Genomic DNA, 26,286 nt, shown 5'->3' with positions numbered 1-26,286 from the left:
CGTGGAAACTCGATTTCAGAACCTTGGACAATTCTAATGTTCACAACCATAACAGCCTTGAACTCAAAGCACTGGGCAACCCGTCTTTACCTTTCAATTAACAAAGAAAATATTGAAATATCTTTAGAATTTTTCACATATCAACTTGAAATCAGTGAGTAATATTTTTGTTTTGCTTTGGAATGTTATATTGCTGATGTTTATGAATACATAACACTAATGCCTATGCTTAATACTGTGATTTAGAATCTGTCCCAAATGGAACCCTGTTTCCTATATAAATCACTGCTTTTGACCAGACCCCTTTGGGCGATGGTTAAAAGCAGTGCACTTTATAGGGAATAGGTTGCCATTTCGGAGACAGCCAGAGCTGAGCTAGCTAGGCCTACTGAACTGATGCCATGCATTTCATTTTGCCAATATTGAAGCATTTTGTTTTCCACAGGCACTATTGACTATGGGATCCGCAATGTCTATCTCGGTCCGCAAGAAGACAGTCCTCTTCAAAGATGGGCCGGACACTGTGGGCCACTTGATGGAAGTCCAGACCGGTAAGAATGCAAAAGACAAGCCTCTGAAGCGCTACTCGCCATGGAGGCGGATTGTGAAGAAGAAGAGCTCCAAGAAGGTGCAGGCTCACGAGAACACCAACCAAAACAACATTATCCATCTGAGTAATGAGAACCTGGAGAAGTATCAGTCCTTCTCCAACCTGTCCACCCTCACCCCGGAGAAGTCTCAGTCCTGTGACAAGCTGTCAACCCAGGACCAGAGCACTCCAGCCATCTCCAACAACGCCGCCTCGTCGGTCGAGAAGGCCCCCATATCCAACTCAAACACGGCCCCCGACACGCCCCAGATGGTGACCGTCCAGGACCTCGACACGCCCAGGAGGTTGGTGATGGTCCACGCTACAACCGGCGAGCTGCTGCGCTGCCTGGGTGAGTTCCTGTGCCGGCGCTGCCACCGGCTCCAGGACATGTCTTCCATGGACCCGGTGCTGTGGCTGCGGGTGGTGGACCGTTATCTGCTGGACAACTGCTATCAGAACCAGAGCTGCATCAATCCGGCCACTGTGGTCTTCCTCTACATGCTGTGCCGCGAGGCGGTTTCCTCCGAGGTTGCCACCTTGCACGAGCTGCATGCCGTGCTGCTCACCTGCCTCTACACGACCTGCTCCTACATGGGCAACGAGATCGCCTACCCCCTAAAACCCTTCCTGGTGGACACCTGCGGGCAGACCTTCTGGATCCGCTGCATGACCATCACCAAGCTGATGAGTGTCAAGATGCTCCAGATGAACACAGACCCTAACTTCTTCTCCCAGGTGTTTGCTGACCTGAAGAACGAGAGCCAGAAGGAGGAGAAGAAGAGCCGCCTGCACAGCGGTCTGTACAGCACTCAGTGAGGGACCTAGGGTATAGGGGCCAGGGGAGGGTGAGGGCCTACTACAGACTGACATTTTAAAATGATTGGTTTAGGGAGTGGGAAGAGTGTGAGCTTTGATGGGAAAATATGATATATAGATTTTAAGGGTTAATATGAGGGTTAATTTGGCTTGAAAGAGAACACAAATCGGTAGCTATGAATGTGTGGAGGACTGAGGCTTGAGCTTACTATCTACAGTACCAGCTGACTGTCTGATGTGTGCACTGCCTACCACGGGAGGATTGGAGGCACCCTTGAGTGACTGGGCTAGTGCTCACATCACACTGAGGCTGCAGCCCACCAGCCCACTGTTCTGACTGTGGGAGATGTGCACTTCCTACCACGGGAGGGAAGGAGGCACCCTTGTGTGAGTGGACTAGTGCTCTGATCATGGTTGAACAGACAACCTGCAACCCTGGCGCTGTAGACAGTGAAGTGAACACCAATGTTCCCCCACAGCAAGCACGGGACAGTTCTGGGGGACAGGGATTCGTTTGAGGACCATTGGTTCTGATGAATTTGAACGAACAGTGTGACTGTTTTGGAATAAAATGCTTTATATAATTTCTTAAAAACATCACATGTTGTGTCATTATTTTACAAATATATATTTTCCAGGTCATTTTAAGATCTTGGTGGAGATAATACTTTACGAGTGGTGGAAAAAGAACCCAATTGTCATACTTGAGTAAAAGTAAAGATACTTAATAGAAAATGACTCAAGAAAAAAAGGAAAGTCACCCAGTATAATACTACTTGAGTAAAAGTAAAGATACTTAATAGAAAATGACTCAAGTAAAAGTGAAAGTCACCCAGTAAAATACTACTTGAGTAAAAGTAAAGATACTTTATAGAAAATGACTCAAGAAAAAAAAGAAAGTCACCCAGTATAATACTACTTGAGTAAAAGTAAAGATACTTAATAGAAAATGACTCAAGTAAAAGTGAAAGTCACCCAGTAAAATACTACTTGAGTAAAAGTAAAGATACTTTATAGAAAATGACTCAAGAAAAAAGGGAAAGTCACCCAGTATAATACTACTTGAGTAAAAGTAAAGATACTTAATAGAAAATGACTCAAGTAAAAGTGAAAGTCACCCAGTAAAATACTACTTGAGTAAAAGTAAAGATACTTTATAGAAAATGACTCAAGAAAAAAGGGAAAGTCACCCAGTAAAATACTACTTGAGTAAAAGTAAAGATACTTAATAGGAAATGACTCATGTAAAAGTGAAAGTCACCCAGTAAAATACTACTTGAGTAAAAGTAAAGATACTTAATAGAAAATGACTCAAGTAAAAGTGAAAGTCACCCAGTAAAATACTACTTGAGTAAAAGTAAAGATACTTAATAGAAAATGACTCAAGTAACTGTGAAAGTCATCCAGTAAAATATTACTTGAGTAAAAGTCTAAAGTTTCAGTGAGGGGAAAAAGTATTTGATCCCCTGCTGATTTTGTACATTTGCACACTGACAAAGAATTGATCAGTCTACAATTTTAATGGTAGGTTTATTTGAACAGTGAGAGACAGAATAACAACAAAGAAATGCAGAGAAACATATGTAAAAAATGTTATAAAATGATTTGCATTTTAATGTAGGAAATAAGTATTTGACCCCTCTGCAAAACATGACTTAGTACTTGGTGGCAAAACCCTTGATGGCAATCACAGAGGTCAGATGTTTCTTGTAGTTGGCCACCAGGTTTGCACACATCTCAGGAGGGATTTTGTCCCACTCCTCTTTGCAGATCTTCTCCAAGTTATTAAGGTTTCGAGGCTGACGTTTGGCAACTCGAACCTTCAGCTCCCTCCACAGATTTTCTATGGGATTAAGGTCTGGAGACTGGCTAGGCCACTCCAGGACCTTAATGTGCTTCTTCTTGAGCCACTCCTTTGTTGCCTTGGCCATGTGTTTTGGGTCATTGTCATGCTGGAATACCCATCCACGACCCATTTTCAATGCCCTGGCTGAGGAAGGAGGTTCTCACCCAAGATTTGACGGTACATGGCCCCGTCCATCGTCCCTTTGATGCATTGAAGTTGTTCTGTCCCCTTAGCAGAAAAACACACCCAAAGCATAATGTTTCCACCTCCATGTTTGACGGTGGGGATGGTGTTCTTGGGGTCATAGGCAGCATTCCTCCTCCTCCAAACACGCCGAGTTGAGTTGATGCCAAAGAGCTCCATTTTGGTCTCATCTGACCACAACACTTTCACCCAGTTGTCCTCTGAATCATTCAGATGTTCTTTGGCAAACTTCAGACGGGCATGTATATGTGCTTTCTTGAGCAGGGGGACCTTGCGGGCGCTGCAGGATTTCAGTCCTTCACGGCGTAGTGTGTTACCAATTGTTTTCTTGGTGACTATGGTCCCAGCTGCCTTGAGATCATTGACAAGATCCTCAAGTGTAGTTCTGGGCTGATTCCTCACCGTTCTCATGATCATTGCAACTCCACGAGGTGAGATCTTGCATGGAGCCCCAGGCCGAGGGAGATTGACAGTTCTTTTGTGTTTCTTCCATTTGCGAATAATCACACCAACTGTTGTCACCTTCTCACCAAGCTTCTTGATGATGGTCTTGTAGCCCATTCCAGCCTTGTGTAGGTCTACAATCTTGTCCCTGACATCCTTGGAGAGCTCTTTGGTCTTGGCCATGGTGGAGAGTTTGGAATCTGATTGATTGATTGCTTCTGTGGACAGGTGTCTTTTAAACAGGTAACAAACTGAGATTAGGAGCACTCCCTTTAAGAGTGTGCTGCTAATCTCAGCTCCTTACCTGTTTAAAAGACACCTGGGAGCCAGAAATCTTTCTGATTGAGAGGGGGTCAAATACTTATTTCCCTCATTAAAATGCAAATCAATTTATAACATTTTTGACATGCGTTTTTCTGATTTTTTGTTGTTGTTATTCTGTCTCTCACTGTTCAAATAAACCTACCATTAAAATTATAGACTGATCATTTCTTTGTCAGTGGGCAAACGTACAAAATCAGCAAGGGATCAAATACTTTTTCCCCTCACTGTATATGGTTTTAAATGTACTTAAGTATCAAAAGTGAAAGCAAAGGCTATATATCAAATTCCTTATATTATGCAGATGTTCTTGTTTTTATTTATTGATGGAAAGCCAGGGGCACAGTCTAACAATATTTTACAAACCAGATCAGAGGCATTAGGGATGAGTTCTCTTAATAAGTGTATGAATTTGACCGTTTTGCTGTCCTGCCTGAGCATTCGAAATGTAACGAGGACATATTTTCTTTCTGAATGTTGTCATGCAAAAGTAAAAAAATAAATACATTTTCAAGTACAGATACCTGTTACCATGGAAACAAGAGTTTATCAGTGTGTGTCATGTTCATGCAGATTTACAGTGATATTTACATTACAAAATCAGTTGTCTTAGTGTTACCCAGAGAACAGGATGGTTTTAAACGCCTGCTCTTTACTGCACTGACCCAATATCTCCAACAGACAGACACACGCAGAGAGAGAGAGAGAGAGAGAGATTTGAGTTTGTGAGATATTGATAATATATTGGGACAGCAATTAGGGATGGGGAGGTACTTGAATATTCAAACCGAGCTTAGTCTAGTATTCGATCAACTGTTGTATGATTTTTTTATTTCTTAAAAATAACAAACGTTTGAATGAAGTTGTATAAGCTTTTACTTGAGCTACTGCTGGTTCTTATGTTGCGTTTTACATGAAAAGGCAATTTAGCCTACTTTTATAGCGCATTTTAAGCTAGCCCTCCAGTCAGTCCTGACATAGAAGTAGGCCTGTATGCTCCCCACTTCAAATAGCGATTATAGGCGCGCACCTATTCGTCCCCAGGCTAAATGCGCATTATTGGAGTAGATTGCTAAAGTGAAAGTACTAACGCAGAATTTAGGGGGAATAAGAGTCTGATGGTGAACGAGATAAACGGGAACCTGACAGAGCTGCCAATATAATTTGACAGACCATTGAGATCCATGCAAAACACTCGCCAGATACATGTTATTCAGCCATTGAGGCCAGAAATGTAACGCTGTGACGTAGAAGTCACTCAGAGCTTATTTCGTTTTCAATTTATTGAGCTAGGCTATAGCAAATATGAGGCAAATTCTATCATGGCGAACATCAGACTTTATTTATTTATTTTTGCCAACATCAAACTTAATCTTTCACAAAATCGCCTCTATGACATACTTCTTTATTACGACGTGGAAACTCGATTTCAGAACCTTGGACAATTCTGATGTTCACAACCATAACAGCCTTGAACTCAAAGCACTGGACAACCCGTCTTTACCTTTCAATTAACAAAGAAAATATTGAAATATCTTTAGAATTTCTCACATATCAACTTGAAATCAGTGAGTAATATTTTGTTTTGTTTTGGAATGTTATATTGCTCATGTTTATGAATACATAACACTAATGCCTATGCTTAATTCTGTGATTTAGAATCTGTCCCAAATGGAAGCCTGTTTCCTATATAAAGCACTGCTTTTGACCAGACGCCTTTGGGCCATGGTAAAAAAAAAAGTAGTGCACTTTATAGGGAATAGGTTGCCATTTCAGAGACAGCCAGAGCTGAGCTAGCTAGGCCTACTGAACTGATGCCATGCATTTCATTTTGCTAATATTGAAGCATTTTGTTTTCCACAGGCACTATTGACCATGGGATCCGCAATGTCTATCTCGGTCCGCAAGAAGACAGTCCTCTTCAAAGATGGGCCAGACACTGTGGGCCACTTGATGGAAGTCCAGACCGGTAAGAGCGCAAAAGACAAGACTCTGAAGCGCTACTCGCCATGGAGGCGGATTGTGAAGAAGAAGAGCTCCAAGAAGGAGCAGGCTCACGAGAACACCAACCAAAACAACATTATCCATCTGAGTAATGAGAACCTGGAGAAGTCTCAGTCCTTCTCCAACCTGTCCTCCCTCACCCTGGAGACGTCTCAGTCCTGTGACAAGCTGTCAACCCAGGACCAGAGCGCTCCAGCCATCTCCAAGAACGCCGCCTCGTCGGTCGAGAAGGCCCCCATATCCAACTCAAACACGGCCCCGACACGCCCCAGATGGTGACCGTCCAGGACCTCGACACGCCCAGGAGGTTGGTGATGGTCCACGCTACAACCGCGAGCTGCTGCGCTGCCTGGGTGAGTTCCTGTGCCGGCGCTGCCACCGGCTCCAGGACATGTCTTCCATGGACCCGGTGCTGTGGCTGCGGGTGGTGGACCGTTATCTGCTGGACAACTGCTATCAGAACCAGAGCTGCATCAATCCGGCCGCTGTGGTCTTCCTCTACATGCTGTGCCGCGAGGCGGTTTCCTCCGAGGTGGCCACCTTGCAGGAGCTGCATGCCGTGCTGCTCACCTGCCTCTACACGACCTGTTCCTACATGGGCAACGAGATCGGCTACCCCCTGAAACCCTTCCTGGTGGACACCTGCAAGCAGACCTTCTGGATCCGCTGCATGACCATCACCAAGCTGATGAGTGTGAAGATGCTCCAGATGAACACAGACCCTAACTTCTTCTCCCAGGTGTTTGCTGACCTGAAGAACGAGAGCCAGAAGGAGGAGAAGAAGAGCCGCCTGCTCAGCGGCGTGTACAGCACTCAGTGAGGGACCTAGGGTATAGGGGCCAGGGGAGGGTGAGGGCCTACTACAGACTGACATTTTAAAATGGAAGGGAGGAGGACTGGTTGAGGGAGTGGGAAGAGTGTGAGCTTTGATGGGAAAATATGATTTATAGATTTTAAGGGTTAATATGAGGGTTAATTTGGCTTGAAAGAGAACACAAATCGGTAGCTATGAATGTGTGGAGGACTGAGGCTTGAGCTTACTATCTACAGTACCAGCTGACTGTCTGATGTGTGCACTGCCTACCACGGGAGGATTGGAGGCACCCTTGAGTGACTGGGCAAGTGCTCACATCACACTGAGGCTGCAGCCCACCAGCCTACTGTTCTGACTGTGGGAGATGTCCACTTCCTACCACGGGAGGGAAGGAGGCACCCTTGTGTGAGTGGACTAGTGCTCTGATCATGGTTGAACAGACAACCTGCAACCCTGGCGCTGTAGACAGTGAAGTGAACACCAATGTTCCCCCACAGCAAGCACGGGACAGTTCTGGGGGACAGGGATTTGTTTGAGGACCATTGGTTCTGATGAATTTGAACGAACAGTGTGACTGTTTTGGAATAAAATGCTTTATATAATTTCTTAAAAACATCACATGTTGTGTCATTATTTTACAAATATATATTTTCCAGGTCATTTTAAGATCTTGGTGGAGATAATACTTTACGAGTGGTGGAAAAAGAACCCAATTGTCATACTTGAGTAAAAGTAAAGATACTTAATAGAAAATGACTCAAGAAAAAAAGGAAAGTCACCCAGTATAATACTACTTGAGTAAAAGTAAAGATACTTAATAGAAAATGACTCAAGTAAAAGTGAAAGTCACCCAGTAAAATACTACTTGAGTAAAAGTAAAGATACTTTATAGAAAATGACTCAAGAAAAAAAGGAAAGTCACCCAGTATAATACTACTTGAGTAAAAGTAAAGATACTTAATAGAAAATGACTCAAGTAAAAGTGAAAGTCACCCAGTAAAATACTACTTGAGTAAAAGTAAAGATACTTTATAGAAAATGACTCAAGAAAAAAGGGAAAGTCACCCAGTATAATACTACTTGAGTAAAAGTAAAGATACTTAATAGAAAATGACTCAAGTAAAAGTGAAAGTCACCCAGTAAAATACTACTTGAGTAAAAGTAAAGATACTTTATAGAAAATGACTCAAGAAAAAAGGGAAAGTCACCCAGTAAAATACTACTTGAGTAAAAGTAAAGATACTTAATAGAAAATGACTCATGTAAAAGTGAAAGTCACCCAGTAAAATACTACTTGAGTAAAAGTAAAGATACTTAATAGAAAATGACTCAAGTAAAAGTGAAAGTCACCCAGTAAAATACTACTTGAGTAAAAGTAAAGATACTTAATAGAAAATGACTCATGTAAAAGTGAAAGTCACCCAGTAAAATACTACTTGAGTAAAAGTAAAGATACTTAATAGAAAATGACTCAAGTAAAAGTGAAAGTCATCCAGTAAAATATTACTTGAGTAAAAGTCTAAAGGTTCAGTGAGGGGAAAAAGTATTTGATCCCCTGCTGATTTTGTACATTTGCACACTGACAAAGAATTGATCAGTCTACAATTTTAATGGTAGGTTTATTTGAACAGTGAGAGACAGAATAACAACAAAGAAATCCAGAAAAACATATGTCAAAAATGTTATAAAATGATTTGCATTTTAATGTAGGAAATAATCATTTGACCCCTCTGCAAAACATGACTTAGTACTTGGTGGCAAAACCCTTGATGGCAATCACAGAGGTCAGATGTTTCTTGTAGTTGGCCACCAGGTTTGCACACATCTCAGGAGGGATTTTGTCCCACTCCTCTTTGCAGATCTTCTCCAAGCTATTAAGGTTTCGAGGCTGACGTTTGGCAACTCGAACCTTCAGCTCCCTCCACAGATTTTCTATGGGATTAAGGTCTGGAGACTGGCTAGGCCACTCCAGGACCTTAATGTGCTTCTTCTTGAGCCACTCCTTTGTTGCCTTGGCCGTGTGTTTTGGGTCATTGTCATGCTGGAATACCCATCCACGACCCATTTTCAATGCCCTGGCTGAGGGAAGGAGGTTCTCACCCAAGATTTGACGGTACATGGCCCCGTCCATCGTCCCTTTGATGCATTGAAGTTGTTCTGTCCCCTTAGCAGAAAAACACACCCAAAGCATAATGTTTCCACCTCCATGTTTGACGGTGGGGATGGTGTTCTTGGGGTCATAGGCAGCATTCCTCCTCCTCCAAACACGCCGAGTTGAGTTGATGCCAAAGAGCTCCATTTTGGTCTCATCTGACCACAACACTTTCACCCAGTTGTCCTCTGAATCATTCAGATGTTCTTTGGCAAACTTCAGACGGGCATGTATATGTGCTTTCTTGAGCAGGGGGACCTTGCGGGCGCTGCAGGATTTCAGTCCTTCACGGCGTAGTGTGTTACCAATTGTTTTCTTGGTGACTATGGTCCCAGCTGCCTTGAGATCATTGACAAGATCCTCAAGTGTAGTTCTGGGCTGATTCCTCACCGTTCTCATGATCATTGCAACTCCACGAGGTGAGATCTTGCATGGAGCCCCAGGCCGAGGGAGATTGACAGTTCTTTTGTGTTTCTTCCATTTGCGAATAATCACACCAACTGTTGTCACCTTCTCACCAAGCTTCTTGACGATGGTCTTGTAGCCCATTCCAGCCTTGTGTAGGTCTACAATCTTGTCCCTGACATCCTTGGAGAGCTCTTTGGTCTTGGCCATGGTGGAGAGTTTGGAATCTGATTGATTGATTGCTTCTGTGGACAGGTGTCTTTTAAACAGGTAACAAACTGAGATTAGGAGCACTCCCTTTAAGAGTGTGCTGCCAATCTCAGCTCCTTACCTGTTTAAAAGACACCTGGGAGCCAGAAATCTTTCTGATTGAGAGGGGGTCAAATACTTATTTCCCTCATTAAAATGCAAATCAATTTATAACATTTTTGACATGCGTTTTTCTGATTTTTTGTTGTTGTTATTCTGTCTCTCACTGTTCAAATAAACCTACCATTAAAATTATAGACTGATCATTTCTTTGTCAGTGGGCAAACGTACAAAATCAGCAAGGGATCAAATACTTTTTCCCCTCACTGTATATGGTTTTAAATGTACTTAAGTATCAAAAGTGAAAGCAAAGGCTATATATCAAATTCCTTATATTATGCAGATGTTCTTGTTTTTATTTATTTATGGAAAGCCAGGGGCACAGTCTAACAATATTTTACAAACCAGATCAGAGGCATTAGGGATGAGTTCTCTTAATAAGTGTATGAATTTGACCGTTTTGCTGTCCTGCCTGAGCATTCGAAATGTAACGAGGACATATTTTCTTTCTGAATGTTGTCATGCAAAAGTAAAAAAATAAATACATTTTCAAGTACAGATACCTGTTACCATGGAAACAAGAGTTTATCAGTGTGTGTCATGTTCATGCAGATTTACAGTGATATTTACATTACAAAATCAGTTGTCTTAGTGTTACCCAGAGAACAGGATGGTTTTAAACGCCTGCTCTTTACTGCACTGACCCAATATCTCCAACAGACAGACACACGCAGAGAGAGAGAGAGAGAGAGAGAGAGAGAGAGAGAGAGAGATTTGAGTTTGTGAGATATTGATAATATATTGGGACAGCAATTAGGGATGGGGAGGTACTTGAATATTCAAACCGAGCTTAGTCTAGTATTGGATCAACTGTTGTATGATTTTTTTATTTCTTAAAAATAACAAACGTTTGAATGAAGTTGTATAAGCTTTTACTTGAGCTACTGCTGGTTCTTATGTTGCGTTTTACATGAAAAGGCAATTTAGCCTACTTTTATAGCGCATTTTAAGCTAGCCCTCCAGTCAGTCCTGATGTTGGTGCTGACATCTTCAGGACAGGAATACCGGTTTACTTAACGGAGGAATAAACACACATGTTCATCATTGGTGTTTTAACCAGAACGGGGGAAAATGCACTTTATTTATTTTCGCACATGCGCAGTCATACATCTCTCATAGGGCATGACTGTACCAGTGTAAGAACACAATTCAACAACATATTAGTCCACATGCCAACACCCCCACTTGCTCTTATACTGTACAAGTCGTATTCAACCTAACTTTATCAACACATTTAGCTTACAGTTATTCATCTCACAAATGTCAGTTTATATTCCAAACATGTAACCCAAGAATTTTTCATTTTTGAACTTCGTTACAGGTTTAGTCAAAACATCTGCAGCCATGTCTGCCGTTGGACAATATTCAATACTTATTTTACCATCACTGAGTGCAGATCGAATGAAATGATATCTGATGTCGACATGTTTACATCTCTGACGACATACTGGGTTCTTTTGACAGAGCAATTGCACCTTGGTTATCTTCAAAGATTGTTACTGGTGTATATTGGCACTCACTATCCATCTCGCCCAATAACTGTACAAGGTACAAACTTTCTTGTGTAGTAGCAGCCAGTGCCATGTACTCTGCTTCACATGTAGATAAAGCTACTGTTGGCTGCTTCTTAGACCTCCATGAAATGACAGGTCCACATTTAGTTAAACTAAAACAATACCCTGTTATGCTTCGTCTGTCACTTTGATCTGCTGCCCAATCAGCATCACTATATGCTACGAGGTTGAGTTTTTTCCACCCCCTTTTTGTAACACAACTCCTGATTCATTGTTCCCTTCAAGTACCTCAACACATGTTTAGCTGTTATCCAGTGTTGCTCTTTTGGTTCTGATAGGTATTGTGACAGCTTGCTGACAATCCAACTGATATCCGGTCTTGTACATGTCATCACATATATCAAGCTGCCTATCACTTCACGATACCTTTTTGAATCAATAAGTTCACCATCACCATCAAAGTTTAGTTTTTGTTCACATGGTGTTGACCTTGTCTTACAGTCTGACATACCAAACCTTTCCAGTATCTTTGTTATGTACCTTGTTTGGTTCATCGTTATTTTCCCTTCACTTTGTGTAAAATCAATGCCTAGGAAATGTCCAAGCCTCCCAAGATCTTTCATCTTAAATTTTCACTTAACATTTCTTTTACACTTGTGAGTGAGTCACTATCACTAGCAGCGATAATTAGATCATCGACCCAAATTATCAAAATGATCCTTTCTGTTGCAGTTTGTTTGTTATAAACACAGTGATCAGCTGGGTTCTGTGTAAAACCATTTTCACTAAGGTGATCATGCAACATTTTGTTCCAGTTCCTTCCTGACTGTTTCAGGCCGTACAATGACTTGTTCAGTTTACAGACTAGTTGCTCACCTGTATCTGACCTGACTTCAAAACCCTCTGGTTGCTCCATGTACACTTCACAGTCAATAGGAGCATGTAGATATGCTGTTTTGACATCCATCTGATGTAACTCTAAGTCATACTGAGCTGCTAGCTGCATCAAACAGCGTACTGATGTCATATTTGCAGTTGGAGAAAAAGTCTCCTTATAGTCTATTCCTGCCACTTGACTATACCCCTTTGCAACATATCTTGCCTTGTATGTCTCAGTCTCATCTGAATTGTTTTTGACCGCATAGACCCACCTGCCCCCCACTGCATTTTTACCCTCTGGCAGTGTGGTTAATGTGAATGTATCATTTTCCCTAAGGGAATCCATCTCCTCCTTCATAGCAGTAGCCCAAATCTCTGATTTTGGTGAAATCATTGCTTCTTTGAAGGTTTGTGGTGCATTGCACATTACTCTGTAGCAGTAGTCAACACTAGGTGGTATCTGGTCATCACATTTCACTTTACACTCATAGTCTTTTAAGTACTGGGGTTTCTTCCTCGCTCTGTCTGGATAGCATGGACTCTGACCATCTGAAGTCTCAATTTGCACATCTTGTGTCTCTTCTGAGTTTTGATCTGCCATCTTGGCTTTCGGCATGGGGTTTTCAAATCTCTCCCCATGAAGATCATCACTGTTTTCCAAATCTGTCTGAGTTTGGTGTTCGACTACACCTTTTGTAACACACTTGACTAATCTGTTTTTAAGAACTTTCCCAGTGTCTGGGTAGTAGACTAGGTATGCTGGACTATTTTTATCATACCCGACAAAAATACCCTTTTCACATCTTGAGTCTAACTTTTTCTTGTTCTGTCTATATGCATAGCAAACAGATCCAAATTCTTTCATCTTTGAAAGATCAGGCTTTCTCCCAGTAAACATGTAGTGTGGAGTCTGTCCTACACGCTTATTGTAACACCTATTGCGAATTACTGCAGCAGTCATTACAGCATATGTCCACAAGTTCTTTGGTAGGTTGCTTTCAAGTAGCATGCATCTTGTCATTTCGAACAGTGTTCTCCAATTTCTCTCAGCGGTCCCATTTTGATGGGGTGAGTAAGGGGCTGAAGTTTCATGTCTTATGGCGTCATTATCTGACCTGACACACTTTATTTTCCCATAAGGGGCCACATCAGCAATAAACTTCTCAGTAGCTTTTACAGTATCACTCTTTGCTTTTAGGAAATACACAAAAACTGCCCCTGAATAATCATCCGTAAATGCTAGAGTATATCTGAACCCATCTTTCGCCTCTGGCTCAATAGGGCCAGCCAAATCAGTGTGCACAAGCTCAAGAGCCGCTTTTACCTTTTCATCAGGGCTCTCTGTTTCTGCTCTGAACAAATTTTCCCTGAGTGCAGATTTCACAGTTGAGGGTAGATTTGTCAATCTTACCTGTGATTTTCATTCCCTCTGTCACATTTTCTAACTTTGACACATCCTCAAAATTACAGTGGCCAAGAATTTTGTGCCATGTGTGAATATCATAGCACCCATGACATCCATCATCATTTTCATCACTTACAGTGTTAAGATAGTAAAGTCTATCGTACTCCTTGATGTCAAAAGTGGTACCGTTCTTGTGGATGAGCTTGTTACACCCCTGTCGAAAGTTGACTGAAGCTCCGTTGGCTGTCGCTGCTTTAACAGAGAAAATGTCCTGTGGAAACGACGGCACGTACAGCGCCTTCGTCAGCGTTGTTTTTACCCGACGACCCGTGTTGTCTCTCAGGTAAACCTCCGCTGCACCTCTCCTCTCCGCGACACCATTCGTTCTTGTTCCGTCAGCCAGCTCCACGGAATGTTTTTCCGGTTTAGAAGTCTCGTCAAACTCCTTAAACTTCCCGATGTCCGTGACTATATGTGACGTTGCTCCCGTATCAACCATCAGCCCTTTCTGTTTCAGTCCACTAACCTGACAGTCACTTATTCTGAATGCAAATGTGTGGCATTCAGCATCTGTTGCTTGTTTCACATTGTCTCTTCTTTTTCGTCTGCAATTTGCGTCAGTATGAGTGGATCTCTTGCAAAAACTACACCACTGTCTCCGTTCTTTGCGCTCTCCAGTAACGGTACATTCTCGGGCCTTGTGCCCTTTCTGGCCACAGTTGAAGCAGGTTATCTCGGTCCCTTTATCTCTCCCTCTTGGCCAGCTAACTTTAATGTTACTTGCCTTCATCACGTTGTCGTCAGTGGAAATGGCGCTAAACTTCTCGGTGCTTTCATAGCTCCTCAACTTGGTTTTGAACTTGCCAAAAGTTGTCGGCTCGTCACTCTGCGTAATGTGGATGGCAAACGGCTTAAATGATTCGGGCAAACCTTTCAGAATCATTGCAATCAACAGCCCATCACTTAAAGTCTCTTCAGCATTTCTCAGTGCTGTAATAGCCGTCTCAGCACGAATGATATAGTCCGTAACACTTTCGTCAGCGGCTTTCTGAAGAGAAGTTAGTTCAGTGTAGAGGCTAATCACACATGGCTTCCCTTTACCTGCATAATGTTCCCTCAATATCTTTAACGCTTTTCTCCCATCATCTGCTGCTTCTCTCATTATCAGGGAAAGACTTTTATCATCCAAAAGCTGTATCAATTCGGCGTAGGCTTCTTCATTTTTCTCTCCGTCTTCTTCATCTTCATCCACGCTCAATATGGCGGCCTTTAGCCCAAGCAAACGCAAGTGCCCCAAAAACTTTGTCTCCCATAACTCGTAGTTTTTTTTCATCTCCGTCGAAATATAATCTATTCCATCGGCTTCCATGTTCCCTCCTGGGCCCATAACCTGTTGGTGCTGACATCTTCAGGACAGGAATACCGGTTTACTTAACGGAGGAATAATCACACATGTTCATCATTGGTGTTTTAACCAGAACGGGGGAAAATGCACTTTATTTATTTTCGCACATGCGCAGTCATACATCTCTCATAGGGCATGACTGTACCAGTGTAAGAACACAATTCAACAACATATTAGTCCACATGCCAACACCTGACATAGAAGTAGGCCTGTATGCTCCCCACTTCAAATAGCGATTATAGGCGCGCACCTATTCGTCCCCAGGCTAAATGCGCATTATTGGAGTAGATTGCTAAAGTGAAAGTACTAACGGAGAATTTAGGGGGAATAAGAGTCTGATGGTGAACGAGATAAACGGGAACCTGACAGAGCTGCCAATATAATTTGACAGACCATTGAGATCCATGCAAAACACTCGCCAGATACATGTTATTCAGCCATTGAGGCCAGAAATGTAACGCTGTGACGTAGAAGTCACTCAGAGCTTATTTCGTTTTCAATTTATTGAGCTAGGCTATAGCAAATATGAGGCAAATTCTATCATGGCGAACATCAGACTTTATTTATTTATTTTTGCCAACATCAAACTTAATCTTTCACAAAATCGCCTCAATGACATACTTCTTTATTACGACGTGGAAACTCGATTTCAGAACCTTGGACAATTCTGATGTTCACAACCATAACAGCCTTGAACTCAAAGCACTGGACAACCCGTCTTTACCTTTCAATTAACAAAGAAAATATTGAAATATCTTTAGAATTTCTCACATATCAACTTGAAATCAGTGAGTAATATTTTTGTTTTGTTTTGGAATGTTATATTGCTCATGTTTATGAATACATAACACTAATGCCTATGCTTAATTCTGTGATTTAGAATCTGTCCCAAATGGAAGCCTGTTTCCTATATAAAGCACTGCTTTTGACCAGACGCCTTTGGGCCATGGTAAAAAAAGTAGTGCACTTTATAGGGAATAGGTTGCCATTTCAGAGACAGCCAGAGCTGAGCTAGCTAGGCCTACTGAACTGATGCCATGCATTTCATTTTGTTAATATTGAAGCATTTTGTTTTCCACAGGCACTATTGACCATGGGATCCGCAATGTCTATCTCGGTCCGCAAGAAGACAGTCCTCTTCAAAGATGGGCCGGACACTGTGGGCCACTTGATGGAAGTCCAGACCGGTAAGAGCGCAAAAGACAAGACTCTGAAGCGCTACTCGCCATGGAGGCGGATTGTGAAGAAGAAGAGCTCCAAGAAGGAGCAGGCTCACGAGAACACCAACCAAAACAACATTATCCATCTGAGTAATGAGAACCTGGAGAAGTCTCAGTCCTTCTCCAACCTGTCCTCCCTCACCCTGGAGACGTCTCAGTCCTGTGACAAGCTGTCAACCCAGGACCAGAGCGCTCCAGCCATCTCCAAGAACGCCGCCTCGTCGGGTCGAGAAGGCCCCCATATCCAACTCAAACACGGCCCCCGACACGCCCCAGATGGTGACCGTCCAGGACCTCGACACGCCCAGGAGGTTGGTGATGGTCCACGCTACAACCGGCGAGCTGCTGCGCTGCCTGGGTGAGTTCCTGTGCCGGCGCTGCCACCGGCTCCAGGACATGTCTTCCATGGACCCGGTGCTGTGGCTGCGGGTGGTGGACCGTTATCTGCTGGACAACTGCTATCAGAACCAGAGCTGCATCAATCCGGCCGCTGTGGTCTTCCTCTACATGCTGTGCCGCGAGGCGGTTTCCTCCGAGGTGGCCTCCTTGCAGGAGCTGCATGCCGTGCTGCTCACCTGCCTCTACACGACCTGTTCCTACATGGGCAACGAGATCGGCTACCCCCTGAAACCCTTCCTGGTGGACACCTGCAAGCAGACCTTCTGGATCCGCTGCATGACCATACACCAAGCTGATGAGTGTGAAGATGCTCCAGATGAACACAGACCCTAACTTCTTCTCCCAGGTGTTTGCTGACCTGAAGAACGAGAGCCAGAAGGAGGAGAAGAAGAGCCGCCTGCTCAGCGGCGTGTACAGCACTCAGTGAGGGACCTAGGGTATAGGGGCCAGGGGAGGTGAGGGCCTACTACAGACTGACATTTTAAAATGGAAGGGAGGAGGACTGGTTGAGGGAGTGGGAAGAGTGTGAGCTTTGATGGGAAAATATGATTTATAGATTTTAAGGGTTAATATGAGGGTTAATTTGGCTTGAAAGAGAACACAAATCGGTAGCTATGAATGTGTGGAGGACTGAGGCTTGAGCTTACTATCTACAGTACCAGCTGACTGTCTGTGTGCACTGCCTACCACGGGAGGATTGGAGGCACCCTTGAGTGACTGGGCAAGTGCTCACATCACACTGAGGCTGCAGCCCACCAGCCTACTGTTCTGACTGTGGGAGATGTCCACTTCCTACCACGGGAGGGAAGGAGGCACCCTTGTGTGAGTGGACTAGTGCTCTGATCATGGTTGAACAGACAACCTGCAACCCTGGCGCTGTAGACAGTGAAGTGAACACCAATGTTCCCCCGCAGCAAGCACGGGACAGTTCTGGGGGACAGGGATTCGTTTGAGGACCATTGGTTCTGATGAATTTGAACGAACAGTGTGACTGTTTTGGAATAAAATGCTTTATATAATTTCTTAAAAACATCACATGTTGTGTCATTATTTTACAAATATATATTTTCCAGGTCATTTTGAGATCTTGGTGGAGATAATACTTTACGAGTGGTGGAAAAAGAACCCAATTGTCATACTTGAGTAAAAGTAAAGATACTTAATAGAAAATGACTCAAGAAAAAAGGAAAGTCACCCAGTATAATACTACTTGAGTAAAAGTAAAGATACTTAATAGAAAATGACTCAAGTAAAAGTGAAAGTCACCCAGTAAAATATTACTTGAGTAAAAGTAAAGATACTTAATAGAAAATGACTCAAGTAACAGTGAAAGTCATCCAGTAAAATATTACTTGAGTAAAAGTCTAAAGGTTCAGTGAGGGGAAAAAGTATTTGATCCCCTGCTGATTTTGTACATTTGCACACTGACAAAGAATTGATCAGTCTACAATTTTAATGGTAGGTTTATTTGAACAGTGAGAGACAGAATAACAACAAAGAAATCCAGAAAAACATATGTCAAAAATGTTATAAAATGATTTGCATTTTAATGTAGGAAATAAGTATTTGACCCCTCTGCAAAACATGACTTAGTACTTGGTGGCAAAACCCTTGATGGCAATCACAGAGGTCAGATGTTTCTTGTAGTTGGCCACCAGGTTTGCACACATCTCAGGAGGGATTTTGTCCCACTCCTCTTTGCAGATCTTCTCCAAGTTATTAAGGTTTCGAGGCTGACGTTTGGCAACTCGAACCTTCAGCTCCCTCCACAGATTTTCTATGGGATTAAGGTCTGGAGACTGGCTAGGCCACTCCAGGACCTTAATGTGCTTCTTCTTGAGCCACTCCTTTGTTGCCTTGGCCGTGTGTTTTGGGTCATTGTCATGCTGGAATACCCATCCACGACCCATTTTCAATGCCCTGGCTGAGGAAGGAGGTTCTCACCCAAGATTTGACGGTACATGGCCCCGTCCATCGTCCCTTTGATGCATTGAAGTTGTTCTGTCCCCTTAGCAGAAAAACACACCCAAAGCATAATGTTTCCACCTCCATGTTTGACGGTGGGGATGGTGTTCTTGGGGTCATAGGCAGCATTCCTCCTCCTCCAAACACGCCGAGTTGAGTTGATGCCAAAGAGCTCCATTTTGGTCTCATCTGACCACAACACTTTCACCCAGTTGTCCTCTGAATCATTCAGATGTTCTTTGGCAAACTTCAGACGGGCATGTATATGTGCTTTCTTGAGCAGGGGGACCTTGCGGGCGCTGCAGGATTTCAGTCCTTCACGGCGTAGTGTGTTACCAATTGTTTTCTTGGTGACTATGGTCCCAGCTGCCTTGAGATCATTGACAAGATCCTCAAGTGAAGTTCTGGGCTGATTCCTCACCGTTCTCATGATCATTGCAACTCCACGAGGTGAGATCTTGCATGGAGCCCCAGGCCGAGGGAGATTGACAGTTCTTTTGTGTTTCTTCCATTTGCGAATAATCACACCAACTGTTGTCACCTTCTCACCAAGCTTCTTGACGATGGTCTTGTAGCCCATTCCAGCCTTGTGTAGGTCTACAATCTTGTCCCTGACATCCTTGGAGAGCTCTTTGGTCTTGGCCATGGTGGAGAGTTTGGAATCTGATTGATTGATTGCTTCTGTGGACAGGTGTCTTTTAAACAGGTAACAAACTGAGATTAGGAGCACTCCCTTTAAGAGTGTGCTGCTAATCTCAGCTCCTTACCTGTTTAAAAGACACCTGGGAGCCAGAAATCTTTCTGATTGAGAGGGGGTCAAATACTTATTTCCCTCATTAAAATGCAAATCAATTTATAACATTTTTGACATGCGTTTTTCTGATTTTTTGTTGTTGTTATTCTGTCTCTCACTGTTCAAATAAACCTACCATTAAAATTATAGACTGATCATTTCTTTGTCAGTGGGCAAACGTACAAAATCAGCAAGGGATCAAATACTTTTTCCCCTCACTGTATATGGTTTTAAATGTACTTAAGTATCAAAAGTGAAAGCAAAGGCTATATATCAAATTCCTTATATTATGCAGATGTTCTTGTTTTTATTTATTTATGGAAAGCCAGGGGCACAGTCTAACAATATTTTACAAACCAGATCAGAGGCATTAGGGATGAGTTCTCTTAATAAGTGTATGAATTTGACCGTTTTGCTGTCCTGCCTGAGCATTCGAAATGTAACGAGGACATATTTTCTTTCTGAATGTTGTCATGCAAAAGTAAAAAAATAAATACATTTTCAAGTACAGATACCTGTTACCATGGAAACAAGAGTTTATCAGTGTGTGTCATGTTCATGCAGATTTACAGTGATATTTACATTACAAAATCAGTTGTCTTAGTGTTACCCAGAGAACAGGATGGTTTTAAACGCCTGCTCTTTACTGCACTGACCCAATATCTCCAACAGACAGACACACGCAGAGAGAGAGAGAGAGAGAGAGATTTGAGTTTGTGAGATATTGATAATATATTGGGACAGCAATTAGAGATGGGGAGGTACTTGAATATTCAAACCGAGCTTAGTCTAGTATTGGATCAACTGTTGTATGATTTTTTTATTTCTTAAAAATAACAAACGTTTGAATGAAGTTGTATAAGCTTTTACTTGAGCTACTGCTGGTTCTTATGTTGCGTTTTACATGAAAAGGCAATTTAGCCTACTTTTATAGCGCATTTTAAGCTAGCCCTCCAGTCAGTCCTGACATAGAAGTAGGCCTGTATGCTCCCCACTTCAAATAGCGATTATAGGCGCGCACCTATTCGTCCCCAGGCTAAATGCGCATTATTGGAGTAGATTGCTAAAGTGAAAGTACTAACGCAGAATTTAGGGGGAATAAGAGTCTGATGGTGAACGAGATAAACGGGAACCTGACAGAGCTGCCAATATAATTTGACAGACCATTGAGATCCATGCAAAACACTCGCCAGATACATGTTATTCAGCCATTGAGGCCAGAAATGTAACGCTGTGACGTAGAAGTCACTCAGAGCTTATTTCGTTTTCAATTTATTGAGCTAGGCTATAGCAAATATGAGGCAAATTCTATCATGGCGAACATCAGACTTTATTTATTTATTTTTGCCAACATCAAACTTAATCTTTCACAAAATCGCCTCTATGACATACTTCTTTATTACGACGTGGAAACTCGATTTCAGAACCTTGGACAATTCTGATGTTCACAACCATAACAGCCTTGAACTCAAAGCACTGGACAACCCGTCTTTACCTTTCAATTAACAAAGAAAATATTGAAATATCTTTAGAATTTCTCACATATCAACTTGAAATCAGTGAGTAATATTTTTGTTTTGTTTTGGAATGTTATATTGCTCATGTTTATGAATACATAACACTAATGCCTATGCTTAATTCTGTGATTTAGAATCTGTCCAAAATGGAAGCCTGTTTCCTATATAAAGCACTGCTTTTGACCAGACGCCTTTGGGCCATGGTAAAAAAAAAGTAGTGCACTTTATAGGGAATAGGTTGCCATTTCGGAGACAGCCAGAGCTGAGCTAGCTAGGCCTACTGAACTGATGCCATGCATTTCATTTTGCCAATATTGAAGCATTTTGTTTTCCACAGGCACTATTGACTATGGGATCCGCAATGTCTATCTCGGTCCGCAAGAAGGCAGTCCTCTTCAAAGATGGGCCGGACACTGTGGGCCACTTGATGGAAGTCCAGACCGGTAAGAGCGCAAAAGACAAGACTCTGAAGCGCTACTCGCCATGGAGGCGGATTGTGAAGAAGAAGAGCTCCAAGAAGGAGCAGGCTCACGAGAACACCAACCAAAACAACATTATCCATCTGAGTAATGAGAACCTGGAGAAGTCTCAGTCCTTCTCCAACCTGTCCTCCCTCACCCTGGAGACGTCTCAGTCCTGTGACAAGCTGTCAACCCAGGACCAGAGCGCTCCAGCCATCTCCAAGAACGCCGCCTCGTCGGTCGAGAAGGCCCCCATATCCAACTCAAACACGGCCCCCGACACGCCCCAGATGGTGACCGTCCAGGACCTCGACACGCCCAGGAGGTTGGTGATGGTCCACGCTACAACCGGCGAGCTGCTGCGCTGCCTGGGTGAGTTCCTGTGCCGGCGCTGCCACCGGCTCCAGGACATGTCTTCCATGGACCCGGTGCTGTGGCTGCGGGTGGTGGACCGTTATCTGCTGGACAACTGCTATCAGAACCAGAGCTGCATCAATCCGGCCGCTGTGGTCTTCCTCTACATGCTGTGCCGCGAGGCGGTTTCCTCCGAGGTGGCCACCTTGCAGGAGCTGCATGCCGTGCTGCTCACCTGCCTCTACACGACCTGTTCCTACATGGGCAACGAGATCGGCTACCCCCTGAAACCCTTCCTGGTGGACACCTGCAAGCAGACCTTCTGGATCCGCTGCATGACCATCACCAAGCTGATGAGTGTGAAGATGCTCCAGATGAACACAGACCCTAACTTCTTCTCCCAGGTGTTTGCTGACCTGAAGAACGAGAGCCAGAAGGAGGAGAAGAAGAGCCGCCTGCTCAGCGGCGTGTACAGCACTCAGTGAGGGACCTAGGGTATAGGGGCCAGGGGAGGGTGAGGGCCTACTACAGACTGACATTTTAAAATGGAAGGGAGGAGGACTGGTTGAGGGAGTGGGAAGAGTGTGAGCTTTGATGGGAAAATATGATTTATAGATTTTAAGGGTTAATATGAGGGTTAATTTGGCTTGAAAGAGAACACAAATCGGTAGCTATGAATGTGTGGAGGACTGAGGCTTGAGCTTACTATCTACAGTACCAGCTGACTGTCTGATGTGTGCACTGCCTACCACGGGAGGATTGGAGGCACCCTTGAGTGACTGGGCAAGTGCTCACATCACACTGAGGCTGCAGCCCACCAGCCTACTGTTCTGACTGTGGGAGATGTCCACTTCCTACCACGGGAGGGAAGGAGGCACCCTTGTGTGAGTGGACTAGTGCTCTGATCATGGTTGAACAGACAACCTGCAACCCTGGCGCTGTAGACAGTGAAGTGAACACCAATGTTCCCCCACAGCAAGCACGGGACAGTTCTGGGGGACAGGGATTCGTTTGAGGACCATTGGTTCTGATGAATTTGAACGAACAGTGTGACTGTTTTGGAATAAAATGCTTTATATAATTTCTTAAAAACATCACATGTTGTGTCATTATTTTACAAATATATATTTTCCAGGTCATTTTAAGATCTTGGTGGAGATAATACTTTACGAGTGGTGGAAAAAGAACCCAATTGTCATACTTGAGTAAAAGTAAAGATACTTAATAGAAAATGACTCAAGAAAAAAAGGAAAGTCACCCAGTATAATACTACTTGAGTAAAAGTAAAGATACTTAATAGAAAATGACTCAAGTAAAAGTGAAAGTCACCCAGTAAAATACTACTTGAGTAAAAGTAAAGATACTTTATAGAAAATGACTCAAGAAAAAAAGGAAAGTCACCCAGTATAATACTACTTGAGTAAAAGTAAAGATACTTAATAGAAAATGACTCAAGTAAAAGTGAAAGTCACCCAGTAAAATACTACTTGAGTAAAAGTAAAGATACTTTATAGAAAATGACTCAAGAAAAAGGGAAAGTCACCCAGTATAATACTACTTGAGTAAAAGTAAAGATACTTAATAGAAAATGACTCAAGTAAAAGTGAAAGTCACCCAGTAAAATACTACTTGAGTAAAAGTAAAGATACTTTATAGAAAATGACTCAAGAAAAAGGGAAAGTCACCCAGTAAAATACTACTTGAGTAAAAGTAAAGATACTTAATAGAAAATGACTCATGTAAAAGTGAAAGTCACCCAGTAAAATACTACTTGAGTAAAAGTAAAGATACTTAATAGAAAATGACTCAAGTAAAAGTGAAAGTCACCCAGTAAAATACTACTTGAGTAAAAGTAAAGATACTTAATAGAAAATGACTCAAGTAAACTGTGAAAGTCATCCAGTAAAATATTACTTGAGTAAAAGTCTAAAGGTTCAGTGAGGGGAAAAAGTATTTGATCCCCTGCTGATTTTGTACATTTGCACACTGACAAAGAATTGATCAGTCTACAATTTTAATGGTAGGTTTATTTGAACAGTGAGAGACAGAATAACAACAAAGAAATCCAGAAAAACATATGTAAAAAATGTTATAAAATGATTTGCATTTTAATGTAGGAAATAAGCATTTGACCCCTCTGCAAAACATGACTTAGTACTTGGTGGCAAAACCCTTGATGGCAATCACAGAGGTCAGATGTTTCTTGTAGTTGGCCACCAGGTTTGCACACATCTCAGGAGGGATTTTGTCCCACTCCTCTTTGCAGATCTTCTCCAAGTTATTAAGGTTTCGAGGCTGACGTTTGGCAACTCGAACCTTCAGCTCCCCTCCACAGATTTTCTATGGGATTAAGGTCTGGAGACTGGCTAGGCCACTCCAGGACCTTAATGTGCTTCTTCTTGAGCCACTCCTTTGTTGCCTTGGCCATGTGTTTTGGGTCATTGTCATGCTGGAATACCCATCCACGACCCATTTTCAATGCCCTGGCTGAGGGAAGGAGGTTCTCACCCAAGATTTGACGGTACATGGCCCCGTCCATCGTCCCTTTGATGCATTGAAGTTGTTCTGTCCCCTTAGCAGAAAAACACACCCAAAGCATAATGTTTCCACCTCCATGTTTGACGGTGGGGATGGTGTTCTTGGGGTCATAGGCAGCATTCCTCCTCCTCCAAACACGCCGAGTTGAGTTGATGCCAAAGAGCTCCATTTTGGTCTCATCTGACCACAACACTTTCACCCAGTTGTCCTCTGAATCATTCAGATGTTCTTTGGCAAACTTCAGACGGGCATGTATATGTGCTTTCTTGAGCAGGGGGGACCTTGCGGGCGCTGCAGGATTTCAGTCCTTCACGGCGTAGTGTGTTACCAATTGTTTTCTTGGTGACTATGGTCCCAGCTGCCTTGAGATCATTGACAAGATCCTCAAGTGTAGTTCTGGGCTGATTCCTCACCGTTCTCATGATCATTGCAACTCCACGAGGTGAGATCTTGCATGGAGCCCCAGGCCGAGGGAGATTGACAGTTCTTTTGTGTTTCTTCCATTTGCGAATAATCACACCAACTGTTGTCACCTTCTCACCAAGCTTCTTGACGATGGTCTTGTAGCCCATTCCAGCCTTGTGTAGGTCTACAATCTTGTCCCTGACATCCTTGGAGAGCTCTTTGGTCTTGGCCATGGTGGAGAGTTTGGAATCTGATTGATTGATTGCTTCTGTGGACAGGTGTCTTTTAAACAGGTAACAAACTGAGATTAGGAGCACTCCCTTTAAGAGTGTGCTGCCAATCTCAGCTCCTTACCTGTTTAAAAGACACCTGGGAGCCAGAAATCTTTCTGATTGAGAGGGGGTCAAATACTTATTTCCCTCATTAAAATGCAAATCAATTTATAACATTTTTGACATGCGTTTTTCTGATTTTTTGTTGTTGTTATTCTGTCTCTCACTGTTCAAATAAACCTACCATTAAAATTATAGACTGATCATTTCTTTGTCAGTGGGCAAACGTACAAAATCAGCAAGGGATCAAATACTTTTTCCCCTCACTGTATATGGTTTTAAATGTACTTAAGTATCAAAAGTGAAAGCAAAGGCTATATATCAAATTCCTTATATTATGCAGATGTTCTTGTTTTTATTTATTTATGGAAAGCCAGGGGCACAGTCTAACAATATTTTACAAACCAGATCAGAGGCATTAGGGATGAGTTCTCTTAATAAGTGTATGAATTTGACCGTTTTGCTGTCCTGCCTGAGCATTCGAAATGTAACGAGGACATATTTTCTTTCTGAATGTTGTCATGCAAAAGTAAAAAAATAAATACATTTTCAAGTACAGATACCTGTTACCATGGAAACAAGAGTTTATCAGTGTGTGTCATGTTCATGCAGATTTACAGTGATATTTACATTACAAAATCAGTTGTCTTAGTGTTACCCAGAGAACAGGATGGTTTTAAACGCCTGCTCTTTACTGCACTGACCCAATATCTCCAACAGACAGACACACGCAGAGAGAGAGAGAGAGAGAGAGATTTGAGTTTGTGAGATATTGATAATATATTGGGACAGCAATTAGAGATGGGGAGGTACTTGAATATTCAAACCGAGCTTAGTCTAGTATTGGATCAACTGTTGTATGATTTTTTTATTTCTTAAAAATAACAAACGTTTGAATGAAGTTGTATAAGCTTTTACTTGAGCTACTGCTGGTTCTTATGTTGCGTTTTACATGAAAAGGCAATTTAGCCTACTTTTATAGCGCATTTTAAGCTAGCCCTCCAGTCAGTCCTGACATAGAAGTAGGCCTGTATGCTCCCCACTTCAAATAGCGATTATAGGCGCGCACCTATTCGTCCCCAGGCTAAATGCGCATTATTGGAGTAGATTGCTAAAGTGAAAGTACTAACGC

General features: G+C 42.7%; 3 protein-coding genes and 2 pseudogenes across 3 annotated transcripts in view; 4 read left to right on the top strand and 1 right to left on the bottom strand.

Moving 5' to 3' along the window:
- LOC106600100 (dynein axonemal heavy chain 11-like) overlaps positions 1–26,286 on the bottom strand; it is a 158,859-nt gene that overhangs the window by 66,333 nt on the left and 66,240 nt on the right.
- On the top strand, positions 452–2,047 carry LOC123741648 (cyclin-dependent kinase 5 activator 1-like). Its single transcript, XM_045714828.1, has one exon. The coding sequence runs from the start codon at positions 458–460 to the stop codon at positions 1,406–1,408; it is 951 nt and encodes a 316-aa protein (XP_045570784.1). The 5' UTR covers positions 452–457; the 3' UTR covers positions 1,409–2,047.
- Positions 5,659–7,555, top strand: LOC123741650 (cyclin-dependent kinase 5 activator 1-like; annotated as a pseudogene).
- LOC123741640 (cyclin-dependent kinase 5 activator 1-like) lies at positions 15,867–17,234 on the top strand (annotated as a pseudogene).
- LOC123741647 (cyclin-dependent kinase 5 activator 1-like) lies at positions 21,408–23,012 on the top strand. Its single transcript, XM_045714827.1, has one exon. The coding sequence runs from the start codon at positions 21,414–21,416 to the stop codon at positions 22,362–22,364; it is 951 nt and encodes a 316-aa protein (XP_045570783.1). The 5' UTR covers positions 21,408–21,413; the 3' UTR covers positions 22,365–23,012.

The sequence above is a fragment of the Salmo salar genome, chromosome ssa03, assembly GCF_905237065.1.
Source record: "Salmo salar chromosome ssa03, Ssal_v3.1, whole genome shotgun sequence".
NCBI lineage: Eukaryota > Metazoa > Chordata > Actinopteri > Salmoniformes > Salmonidae > Salmo > Salmo salar.
This window is presented reverse-complemented; position numbering and strand designations above follow the sequence as displayed.